Source organism: Pseudorca crassidens, chromosome 3 (genome assembly GCF_039906515.1).
Source record: "Pseudorca crassidens isolate mPseCra1 chromosome 3, mPseCra1.hap1, whole genome shotgun sequence".
NCBI classification, from domain to species: domain Eukaryota; kingdom Metazoa; phylum Chordata; class Mammalia; order Artiodactyla; family Delphinidae; genus Pseudorca; species Pseudorca crassidens.
In genome coordinates, this window is record NC_090298.1 from 44,275,853 (window position 1) to 44,288,798 (window position 12,946).

A 12,946-nucleotide genomic window follows, 5' to 3' on the forward strand; every position below is an offset into this window, starting at 1 on the left:
AAATTAATATAGTATGTTTTATCATTTTCCTTAGACGGTCTAATCTCACAATCTCTAATAAGGCAGTTACAGGATTTTGAAATAATTTTGTAAATTGACTCAGCTAACATTAGAAATAGGAATTAATCTAAAAGGGAGATTCTTGAAATTAATATAATTCAAGTATTTTTGTTAACCTTAAACCATTTGATCATGTTTTGTTTTAGATTTTAATATCACTGTTTTTCATTTATTTTTACTTTCCTTTCTGTAGGATCCATTGGTATTGGTGGTGTTGATTATGTCTTAAATTGTATTCTTGGAAACCAAACTGAATCAAACAACTGGCAAGAACTCCTGGGCCGCCTTTGTCTCATAGATAGACTGCTGTTGGAATTTCCTGCTGAATTTTACCCTCATACTGTCAGTACTGATGTTTCACAAGCTGAGCCTGTTGAAGTCAGGTAGTTTTTCTTCTGAAAATACACTTCTTTCCTCCTTTTACCTACCCCATCCCACCGCCCCCCCGCCACACCCATCCAAGAAGGACACATTTTAGATGAATGAAAGACTCAAATTACAGCATACATGTAGGTTACTGATACCTTAATATTTGATTGGCGAACACCTGAAGTCTAGGCTATTTAATTAAAAATTTTTAGATCCTTTATACTGATTTTTTTAAATGTAAAAGTTGTGAATTAGTACCATTTTATTTGTATATATTTTGCAGTAATTTTAATTTGTTTCATAATTGAATGTGTTTTTTCTTTCAGGTATAAGAAGCTGCTGTCCCTCTTAACCTTTGCTTTGCAATCCATTGATAATTCCCACTCAATGGTTGGTAAACTCTCCAGAAGGATATATTTGAGTTCTGCAAGAATGGTTACTGCAGTACCCCATGTATTTTCAAAACTGTTAGAAATGCTGAATGTTTCCAGTTCTACTCATTTTACCAGGATGCGTCGTCGTTTGATGGCTATTGCAGATGAGGTGGAAATTGCTGAGGCCATCCAGCTGGGCATAGAAGACACTTTGGATGGTCGACATGACAGCTTTTTGAAGGCATCAGTCCCTAACAGCTGTCCAGAAGCCACAGAGAACAGTTCCTTTGAGCGCACAGACCATTTAGAGAAAACTGGAAAAGGATTGTGTGCTACAAAATTGAGTGCCAGTTCAGAGGACATTTCTGACCGACTGGCCAGCATTTCAGTAGGACTTCCTAGTTCAACAACAATGGAGCAGCCAAAGCCAATGGTTCAAACAAAAGGCAGACCCCACAGTCAGTGTTTGAACTCTTCTCCTTTATCTCATCATTCCCAACTAATGTTCCCAGCCTTGTCAAGCCCTTCTTCATCTGCCCCATCTGTACCACCTGGCACCGTAACAGATGTCTCTAAGCACAGACCTCAGGGGTTTGTTCCCTGCAAAATACCTTCTGCATCTCCTCAAACACAGCGCAAGTTTTCTCTACAGTTCCAGAGAAACTGTTGTGAAAACAAAGACTCAGATAAACTTTCCCCAATCTTTACTCAGTCAAGACCCCTGCCCTCCAGTAATATACACAGGCCAAAGCCATCTCGACCTACCCCAAGTAATACAAGTAAACAGGGAGATGCCTTAAAAAATAGCATGACACTTGATTTGAACAGTAGTTCCAAACGTGATGACGGCTTTGGCAGCAGCAGCAATAGCAGTAATGCTGTTATACCTAGTGACGAGACAGTGTTCACCCCAGTAGAGGAGAAATGCAGATTAGATGTCAATACAGAGCTCAACTCCAGTATTGAGGACCTTCTTGAAGCATCTATGCCTTCAAGTGACACAACAGTAACTTTTAAGTCAGAAGTTGCTGTGCTGTCTCCTGAAAAGGATGAAAATGATGATACCTACAAAGATGATATGAATCATAATCAGAAGTGCAAAGAAAAAATGGAAGCTGAAGAAGAAGAAGCTTTAGCGATTGCCATGGCAATGTCAGCATCTCAGGATGCCCTCCCCCTAGTTCCTCAACTACAGGTTGAAAATGGAGAAGACATCATCATCATTCAACAAGATGTAAGTATAGTCTTTAAGAGGTTAGAGAGTTTCCTCGGGCCGTGCTAAAATAAAACTAATTCAGAAATACAGCTTTTAACATGAGTTAACTGTTAGAAGCAGAGTTTTCACATAGAATTAATTATACAACAATTTTTGTATCATTATTTGAACAGAAATACTCATTGCCTATTTCAGAGGCCCTTCTGGTTGATTCTACAGTGGTGATCACTTATGCGTTTGACATTGGTCACCAACACTGTCCACTCTGAGGTCAAGTTTATAGGTGATTTGGGGAAGCCAGACTGAACAAGAGTAATATTTTGCCAGGCTGATTTCACAAACTCTTACTCTTTTAACTTAACAGTAAAAGGATTGCTCTCATTTAATATGCAGACACCAGAGACTCTACCAGGACATACCAAAGCAAAACAACCTTATAGAGAAGACACTGAATGGCTGAAAGGTCAGCAGATAGGCCTTGGAGCATTTTCTTCTTGTTATCAGGCTCAAGATGTGGGAACTGGAACTTTAATGGCTGTTAAACAGGTAAATATCTAGTGAGCATATAAATGATTACAATTATAAAAGTCAAAAATGAGCAAATAAAGGATATATCCCCATATGTATATATTTTAGTTTTTAAAGTTTTCAGAAACCTAAATTTCTTTTTTTAAAGTATTTATTCTATTTATTTATTATTAATTTTTTTGCTGCGTTGGTTCTTAGTTGCGGCATGCGGGATCTTAATTGCGGCACGTGGGCCTCTCTCTAGTTGTGGCTTGCAGGTTTTCTGTCTCTAGTTGTGGCACGCAGCCTCTCTCGTTGAGGCATGCAGGCTCAGTAGTTGTGGCGTGAGGGCTTAGTTCCCCGACCACAGATCAAACCCACGTCCCCTGCATTGGAAGGCAGATTCCTTACGACTGGACCACCAGGGAAGTCCTGAGAAACCTAAATTTTAAAGTAGATGTTGCCACAGCACCAAAGGTATCGTGAGTTCTATTTGAAAGTTGAAGCGTGATTATTGTCATGGTTCATCAAGATGAAACATCAGGATGGGCCCTATAAAGGTTGCAGTTTTTGTTTGCACTTCTTTATATTTTATTAGCAAAGTTACTTCAGCAAAGTTACTGGTGCAATGTCATCTTGGGATTTCTGTGGTTTACTTTTTATAATGAGCATGCTTATCAAGATATGACAATAGTTGGGAACTCCCTTGTGGTCCAGTGGTTAGGACTCGGCGCTCTCACTGCTGGGGCCCGGGTTCAGTCCCTGGTCGGGGAACTAAGATCCCACAAGCCTCATGGCGAGGCCATAGTAAAGTTTTCATGTTTAAGTCATGTTGGTTCTTATGATTGGGCTTTTCTCATTTTTTTAGTCTGCCTTCAGACAGTTTGGAAAGATTGGTTATGTCTCAGTCTTCTTTCATCTCCCGATATTTTACTGCTGCTTGTTAGATTCTTATTATTTTAAAAGAGTTTGATTTGTTTTTTTTATAAAGTATCTACATTGCATCCATGAGCATAAATGCCTTCTACTGTTGATATATAAGTTAATTTGGGTTTGTCCATTTTAGATTAGATTGTTAGTGAAAATTATAAATAGAAACTCATCGGAATTCAAAAGTTTGTAAACATGTTTACTGAAATAGGTGACGTATGTCAGAAATACATCTTCTGAGCAAGAAGAAGTAGTAGAAGCATTAAGGGAGGAGATAAGAATGATGAGCCATCTGAATCATCCAAACATCATTAGGATGTTGGGAGCCACATGTGAGAAGAGCAATTATAATCTCTTCATTGAATGGATGGCAGGTATGTTCATGTTTTAAATTACAAATAGTGATACATAGATTTAACTTTTGCTTGATATTAAATTTAGGAAAAACCGTTTAATGAACACTTATTTTTATTAAATAGTTTAGATTCCTAAAAGTAAATTGCCTCAACATACAACATAGTAGTATGAACTGTAAATAGTTTGTCTTTCATTTAAATATAAATAAATATTCATTACCTCTAACTTTTAAACTTTTTCAGTGTGTCTTTTAAAATGATTGTGTACCATTGTTTTATAGGAATAATTTTTTTAAACCTGCCATGGTAAGATCCATATTTGTCCAGTTGGCCATCATTAATAGGACAGATTTAGGAAATATTTTAACATAACAATATAAAAATAAAATTAGTTAAGATATAGCTTTAAAAACTAACAGGTAAACTAGCACTGAAGCGTAAAGTTGAACCTTGTCATCTACTTGAACAAATAGAGACTGAGTTTTATTTTGTATTATACCGTATATACAGTAAAATAAATGACTTGGGACGTAATGAATACACAAGCACTTGGTTTCTTATTTTTTTGTGTTTGAAGAGTGTATTTCTATTTACAAATCAGTTCTTTAGTACATTCTCTGATGTTGGTTGTTACCTGGGTTGATGGTTGTACATAGGTTGACTATTATAAACAATTTTAGATGAGGCTTATTGAGTTTGTGACTTGTCCTAGGTCAGAGCTGGTAAACAGTAGGATATGAAGCCTAACTCTGGGTCTTCTGGCTCCTCCCATTCTTTTTACAAAACTTCTGTTAAATAACATGTTACCACTGTTTACTTACATCATTAAGAAAGAGATTTTGTATATCTTGGTCAAAAAGACAGAGAGGTGAATTGTACATAAGAGGAAGAGTTCCATCCAAAATTGTTAACTTTTAAAGCTTTCTGAAATCTTGACCTTCCAGAAAACCAGTTAATGAGGGTTCCATGAAAATGTCTCCTAATTGATAGGTTTTAAGATTACTGGAATGTGTTAGTTTTTAAACCAGTTTCACTTCTGAAGCAGATGATAAATTTAATATTTCAAATGTGAATGTGAGCTCATGCAGTGCAAGCTTATGTAACCAAAGTGTAATGAACAATTTTAATTTTGGCTTAAGTTTATGACAAATTATTATTATTACATGTTTAGGGGGATCTGTGGCTCATTTGCTCAGTAAATATGGAGCCTTCAAGGAATCAGTAGTTATTAACTATACTGAACAATTACTTCGTGGCCTTTCATATCTCCATGAAAACCAGATCATTCACAGAGATGTCAAAGGTAGGAATTCTTTTAATTATTATCTTCTTATTATCAATAAGCAGAAAACAAATGTAATTTTAAAACTTAGACCTTTGTTGATAGTTTCTAACTTGAAATCAACTATGGGATTGTTTCTCCTGAGTAACTCAGATCACTAGAATTATCAGAAGTGAAAGGAACTTTTCAGGGTAATATATTCTGCCTTCCTTAGGCTGAGACTTCTTCCACAGTCTTACTGCTAATTGATGGCAAACCAAGTACCGAATCCAGGTCTCTGATTCCCCTGTCTTGGTCTCATGATGTACTTACTGCCTCCCCAAAGGTTCCTATTCCTGGCTTTATTTAAAATAACTGGGATACTGTAAACTCCTTTTAAGAAAAATCCTCTCTAATCTTTTGCAGTTTAGTTTATTAAAGAGCAACTTCGGGGAATTCCCTGGTAGTCTAGGTTAGGACTCTGTGCTTTCACTGCCAGGGTGCAGGTTCGATCCCTGGTCAGGGAACTAAGATCCTGCAAGCTGCGTGGCCAAAAAAAGAGAGCAACTTTGGTTTTCTGACATGAATGCCTTTAGGATTTGATATAACACATTCAAGTAATTTTATTTATAAAATTATTTAAAAAATATTTATAAAATTATTTATAAATATAAAATATTTATAATAAAATTATTTTAAAAATTTTATTTATAAATTATTTATTTATTTATAACATTAATTTTTTTAAGCTATAATTATGAAATTACAGTATAAAGTCTGAATTGGGCTAGGTCAGTATGTTTCAACAGAGCTTTGTCTCAAAGTGTAAACTACACTAAAATTGGAACTTTGAGTAAAGATTTTGCTAAGAATCATTATATTAAAGGTTTAACACTTACTATTTAAAAGTTTTACGAAATCTCTGCTTTTGTTCCTTATGCCTTGATGCTTTGTCTGATTTTCCCTCTGAGGCTTTGGATTTTTTTTACACTGCAGAGACCTATGTGCCTTTACGAATGAAGTGAATTGAGAGGAAGAGTAGATTTCTCTGACACACAGTCTACTTTCTTTTGTCATTATCCTATTTCATTAGTAGTATTTTACTGAGTTTTTAATCTGTTCTTTTGTTTTTAACATATAAGGTCTCTGTGTTTTGTTGACAGGTGCCAATTTGCTAATTGACAGCACAGGTCAGAGACTGAGAATTGCTGATTTTGGAGCTGCAGCCAGGTTGGCATCAAAAGGAACTGGTGCAGGAGAGTTTCAGGGACAATTATTGGGGACAATTGCATTTATGGCACCTGAGGTGAGAAGCAGCTTTGAGTGTGATGAAAAAAAATATTTTGGAGTTCTGTGTGACAGCATTACACCAAATAATTTTGCAGTGTTATCCACTGTGTGACTACTAATTAGAAGTCCACGGCCCTAAGACTAAGGTCTTAATGATATCCTTGATTTCAGACCCTTAATCCCTGCCTTTCCGTAGCCTTTAAGCAAATCTGTTAAAACCTATTTCTAACACAGAATTATTCAGTAATTTATAGTAGTTGTTTTCTAGTAAACCCAAGGTGCATAATTGCTATTCTGAACTCGGCCTCTTCTGTTATGTTCAGAACTCTTCACGTTCATATGTAGTGATAATTGGTTGTCCTCTTGCTCTGTAGTTTACTGCGCGTACTGAGGCGGCTTTGAAATTCTATGATATGCCTCTCCTTCAGAACCTCACAATTCTCCAAAATATTTTTGTCCCACATAGGAGATTGAGCATGTTAATGAAATAAATGAGACATCAGGTAGTCTGTGGAATTGTTCTTTGTACATTGTTTTGCTCTGAAGTAAAAAAACCAGAATCCATAACTACAGAATGGCTTTCTCTTTTTCTAATGAGTCATATTTCCAAATTAACTCTCTGCTTTATTTTAGGTCCTAAGAGGTCAGCAGTATGGTAGGAGCTGTGATGTATGGAGTGTTGGCTGTGCTATTATAGAAATGGCTTGTGCTAAACCACCTTGGAATGCAGAAAAACACTCCAATCATCTTGCTTTGATATTTAAGGTAATCATGAGATAAAAATTACTTCTTTCTGCTAAAATTGGCAGAAGGCAAATTTTCATGGGTTCTCCTTCCCTATCAATCTAACGTGAAGGCATATCTTCTTTGAAATAAATGTATGTGTATATATCTCCAGGAATTGATATGGTGTGGTGAATGTTGGCAGCATGAACAGTCAGTTCTCATTATTCACGGTAATCATGCTCTATCAAGTCACTGAGAACACTGAATTAGCAAATACTGAATCATTGCTCCTGGGTTTAATATGTACATAGATATATGTATATGTATGTGTATATATATATATATATATATATATATACACACACACACACACACGCACACCAAACTTATAAATTAAAATACTTGAAGCTCTTTATGTATTGTACTGTCACAAATTTTTTAATCTGTTATTTCCTGTATTTAAAAAATTCACACCTAAGTCAGAGGCCAAGGCTGTTCTACCTTTCTGACAACTTCCAAATCCATTCTCTCCACTTCCACCAGAGAATAATGTAATGTTTGAGATTTTTAGCATTTGAGTTGCACATGTGCTCATTTAAAAGCTTGGGCTTTGTAGTTATACAGACCTGGGCCCAAACCCTGGTTCCATCCTTTAACAGCCATGTGACTTATTCTGTCTACTGTCCGTTTTCTTGTTTATAAAATGGGTGTAATAATAGCACCTCCTTGATGAATTATTTATATTACATCATATTATGAGGATAAACAGAATTACCTCTGGGCCTGAGAGTAAAGCACTTAAAACACACAGTCTGTGCAGAGTGGGTAGTATTAGTCCTCCGAGCTGATCCCCAGCGCCTCTCCCCTGCCGTAATCTCCTCCAGGTCTCCCCATGCTTATATAACTTCCTCAGTCACCTGAAAATAAAAAATCAGTGCAGTTGTGTTTCTGATATACTAAATTGACTGGCCAGGTTTAGTCTTACTTACTCTGAATAGCTCTCTGTGCTGAAAAAACAGAAAATGTGCAATGAAGGAAAGAGGACAAACCATTTTGGAGAGTATGAGGAAAGCAGAATTGATCTGAGTGACTATTTCACCTGCCTCATCATTGTGATGCACTTCGCCTTGTTCATTTGAGACAATAAAGAGAACTGTAGCTCCATCTGATCAGCATGTATTTGGTCAAATTCATGAGTTTTTCCATAGACACCGTGTTAGCAAAAAGTCCACCCACTTTTAATTCTTCTATGTATAGGATGCATATATAGAGGTTATGAAATACATGCACGTGTACTTCGGTATCAGAAGCTCCAGTTGTGGAGAACTTTAACCCTAGTGTTTTCTCTTACAGATTGCCAGTGCAACTACTGCTCCATCAATCCCTTCACATTTGTCTCCTGGTTTACGAGATGTGGCTCTTCGCTGTTTAGAACTTCAACCTCAGGACAGACCTCCATCAAGAGAGCTACTGAAGCATCCAGTCTTCCGTACTACATGGTAGCCAATTATACAAATAAACTGTAATGGAGACAGGATGCTCAACAAGAGAAAAAACTTTTGTGGGGAACCACATTGATAATCTGCTGGCCTTCATGCCACTGAACAGCTATGAACAAGATCAGTGGGGAACCCTTACCTAAGTATGTGATTGACAAATCATGATTTGTACCTAAGCTTAGTATGCAAAAGTCCACAATTTGTGCAGAAACTGTAAACTGTGCCTTTCAAAGAACTGGCCCTAGGTAAACAGGAAAGCAATGAAGTTTGCATGATTAATTAACAGAAGCATAATTTTTTGGAGCACTTTTTCAGCAATATTAGCAGCTGAGGGGCTCAGGATCTGTTTTAATGTTTCAGTTATTCTTCCATTTCATATTGTGATCACAAGCAGGGGGTTCTGCAGTTGGTTTTTTTGTTTTTTTTTTTTTTGGTCACTGGCTATAAAAATCAGTATCTGCCTCTTTTAGGTCAGAATATGCTATAAGTAGCAGTAAATAAATATATTTTTAAAAGTTGATAACTTCTTTATGACCCACAATTGACCTTTATCTTTTTAAATGCCTGGGCAATTGTGGTTCATTGTGCATTTTACTGTTGGCCCATTCATTTCGTTTTTGGAAATTATGGTTCTATATTTTCATTTCACCTTCATTTATGTTTAATATTCAGGGAAAGGTGATCTTTTCAAACCAGAAAAAAAAAAAAAGAACTAGATGTGAACCAGAGTTTATTAAATATCTTGCTATTGCAAGAGTTTTTTAAAATATAGATGCAATTTTGTTTGTTTTTAAAATTGGAATATGATAAAATACTACCTTCATTGAGTCAGTCACTGCTCTTCTTATGCAGGTTAAATATAAATTAAGTGAAAATCAACTGTTCTCTCTGATGCAGCTCACAACCAAGATCAAGATGACCTTGAAATGTATTTGAATTTTTTTAATGTATCGGTTTCTTTTGTAGGAAACTTCACACCATTTAAGTCTTACTCTGTATGTAATTATCCATCATGCATCATCACCACTGATAACAACGTTAACTGCTGTTTTCCTTCTACCATGCATTATCTCTTTACAGTAGGCCTGGCTGATAGATAAAGAAAAATTAACTTACTCAACTAGGAATGAGTGTTTCTAAACAATAAATTTGCTTTGAACTTGGAAAATGTGTTCAGAAAGATAAGTGAAACAATTTCATTTACACACTAATTCCTTGGATTTTGCACAGTTATCTAATGGTTTTTGTCTAAACTGAATTCAGATGCATGGAATCCTGAAGGAAAATGGCAGCTCTTTTACCCTTTTTTCTGTGAGTCTTTTAAATTAAGTACTGATTAAGTATTTAATACAGCTTTTTGAGATGTTAAGTTTTAACTCTTCAGAAGCCAGTTGAATTGTTGCAGAGTTAAATAAAATTGGTTATTCTCAAAGACTCAGGATAAGCTAAATAAGCTATATAGAGTACATTTTAAATGTACAACACAAATTGGAAGTAAAATAAGTTACAAGATAAGTTTACAGGGATATATTGCATATAATTTTTAAAAGGCAGTTTTTTTATATGAATGTGTTTCTTAGTGAAATTTTACATTCCTTTGGTTGGAAGATTGGCAATATTTGAAGAGTTAAACATAGTACAGAAATGTGAAGTTTGGTAGCTCTAAATGTGTTGTATTTTCTTTCTTTTTTTTTTGACTACTTAGAATTTTCACAGTTCTAATAAGATTGTTTCCAAGTCTCTCATGTGCAAGCTTTAAAGGATGCACTCTTGCCATTTTATGTACTGGAAGATCATTGGTCAGATTAATACTGTGTCTGACAGAGATGTAAACTGTATAAACTGAGGAACCTCAGCTAATCAGTATTACTTTGTAGATCACCATGCCCACCACATTTCAAACTCAGACTGCCTCTAGATGTCAGAAATCCATTGTTTGAGTTTGTTTGCAGTTCCCTCAGCTTGCTGGTAATTGTGGTGTTTTGTTTTTTGTTTTGTTTTCAATGCAAATGTGATGTAATATTCTTATTTTCTTTGGATCAAAGCTGGACTGAAAATTGTAATGTGTAATTATTTTTGTGTTCTTAATGTTATTTGGTACTCAAGTTGTAAATAACGTCTACTGCTGTTTATTCCAGTTTCTACTACCTCAGGTGTCCTATAGATTTTTCTTCTACCAAAGTTCACTTTCACAATGAAATTATATTTGCTGTATGACTATGATTCCTAAGACTTCCAGGGCTTAAGGGCTATTAGCACCTTACTGTGTAAGCAAATGTTACAAAAAAAATCTCTGGGTTAAGATAATTTGGCTTAAATGTATCCTTTGTTATTTTAAATATATCAAGATATTTTAATTAAAATTTTTACCCCATTGAACCACTTTTATAGTATTTGTACCTATTTTGGTGTTTTGTCTTTATAGTAAATAAAAGTTTTTGAACAAAGGTTGTTATTTTTATTTATTTTGAAATAACTTCACACTGACAAAAAAGTCCTAAGAACACCACAAAGTGCTCCCATATATACCATTCACCCAAAAGCCCCATTCAGATTTTGCCAGCAGCCCAGTTATATCCTTTATAGCAAAAGGATCCAAACCAAGATCAGCTTTGCTCTTGGCTATGTTTCTTGAGTCCCATTCAATCCAGAACCATTCCTTATGCCTTCCTTGACCCTGACGACCTTAATTTACTGTTTTATAGAAGTCCCTCAATTTGCATTTGGTGATTCCTCATGATTCAGTTCAGAGTATGCATTTGTGACAGGAATATCTCAGAGATGATGGTGCAGGCAGTGTTCTTTTCAGTGTCTCCTATCCGGAGGTATACAAGGTCAGTTTGTCCCATTGCTGGTGATACAAACTGTGATCATCTGAGAAGGCTTTGCCACTGTAAAGTTACTCTTTCCCTTTATAATTAATATCTTCCTTTATATTAAATATTTTGTGGAGGTGACACTTTGAGGCTACATAAATAGCTTGTTATTCATCCAACTTTAGCTCTCTGCTCTTAACTTTCTTGCCTGAATTATTACTCTGATGGTTGCCAGACACTGGTTTTCTGGTTCCTGCACTCCTTCTGTATTCTGTTAATGGGCATTTTTCTATAAGGAAGACCTTTCTCTTCTTTGTTATTCATATATATCAAAATGGGTTTGTGGATTCCTATTCAGTGAGATAAAATCCATTACTGTCATCACATATTTCCTCAAATTGTCACATTTAGCCATTGGGAGCCTCTCAGAGCTAGCTTCTCTATGGACTGACAAGCCACCATTATTCTTTGAACACTTCTATACTTTCAGACCCATCTCGTGAGTTTGGTTCATCCCTGGGATCAGCCATTTTTCCAAAGAGCCCTGACTGGTATTTAAAAACTGGGTGCTAGATACACTCATTACTCCTGGGTATCACTGCTCCCAGGCCCTCTTGGTAGACAAAGCTAGAATATATGTTTTTTTGCATACGTATGCAGAATACATATATATATATATACCTACCCATACACACACATAAACCATGAGTTCACACTAACCTTTCCATTTCAATATACCACCATCCAGGTTCATTCAAGCTTTCCCTCTTTCCATATTTGTAACTCCTTTTCTGGACAGTAAGAAACCTGGCTCCCATTTGCCTCAATATGTTGACTGACTTGCTCAAGCTCTCCACCCACCCATGTAACCCATCTCCTGATCCCCGTTAGGCTGCCACCTCAGTCGGCTGCCTTCTCTGCATGGGCCCCAACCCCTGCTGGACTGCCCTTGTTCCAGCTTACCTAAAGCCAGACACACACGTATGTATACTTTATTTTTTAGGGCACTTTTAGGTTCACAACGAAATGGAGCAGAAGATTCAGGGATTTCCCCCGTAACTCCTGGCCTCACATACTGCACAGCCTACCCCACTATCAACACTGAAGGGCTTTTTGACAAAATAAAGGAAAGCTTTATTTAAAATTGTTCTTTAAAAAAAAAAATTAACTGAAAATTATACCTTTTTTAAAAAAATCTTATGTGGTTTGACATGTTATATACTTGCACATAAATACTACTACTGTTCCCAGACAGCACAGATTAAACTTAATTGATCCTGTTCATACAACTCTTTTTATATCAGACATAAAAAAAGCATAAAAACCATCCTCTTATGTTAAACTGTTGGGAATAGGAATAAAGATTTATTCAACAGCTACTATTTGTCAGGCATACTTTACAACAGTGATTATACTCCATTTCACAAATGAGGAAATAAGGCAATTTCAATCATTCTGCAATTCAGGCTGTACCAGGGAACTCACTTGGCCTACCCCAGAGTTTTAGTCTTAGATTGTACCTTGTGGTTGTGTGTTACTGTT

At 36.0% G+C, this 12,946-nt stretch overlaps 1 protein-coding gene and 1 long non-coding RNA gene across 3 annotated transcripts in view; one reads left to right on the forward strand and one right to left on the reverse strand.

The window, feature by feature from the left end:
• The window catches only part of MAP3K1 (mitogen-activated protein kinase kinase kinase 1), an 82,079-nt gene extending 71,044 nt beyond the window's left edge, over positions 1-11,035 (forward strand). Inside the window, exons 13-20 of the mRNA XM_067730711.1 lie at positions 254-443; positions 756-2,037; positions 2,413-2,565; positions 3,668-3,830; positions 4,984-5,115; positions 6,237-6,379; positions 6,997-7,128; positions 8,443-11,035. Coding sequence (XP_067586812.1) covers positions 254-443; positions 756-2,037; positions 2,413-2,565; positions 3,668-3,830; positions 4,984-5,115; positions 6,237-6,379; positions 6,997-7,128; positions 8,443-8,592 — 2,345 coding nt within the window. The 3' untranslated portion in view covers positions 8,593-11,035. The remainder of the gene's footprint in view (positions 1-253; positions 444-755; positions 2,038-2,412; positions 2,566-3,667; positions 3,831-4,983; positions 5,116-6,236; positions 6,380-6,996; positions 7,129-8,442) is intronic.
• The window catches only part of LOC137221306 (uncharacterized), a 72,529-nt gene that overhangs the window by 42,840 nt on the left and 16,743 nt on the right, over positions 1-12,946 (reverse strand). For both annotated transcript variants that reach the window (XR_010941966.1, XR_010941965.1), the window contains exon 3: positions 7,865-8,006. This is a non-coding gene — a long non-coding RNA (uncharacterized lncRNA). The remainder of the gene's footprint in view (positions 1-7,864; positions 8,007-12,946) is intronic.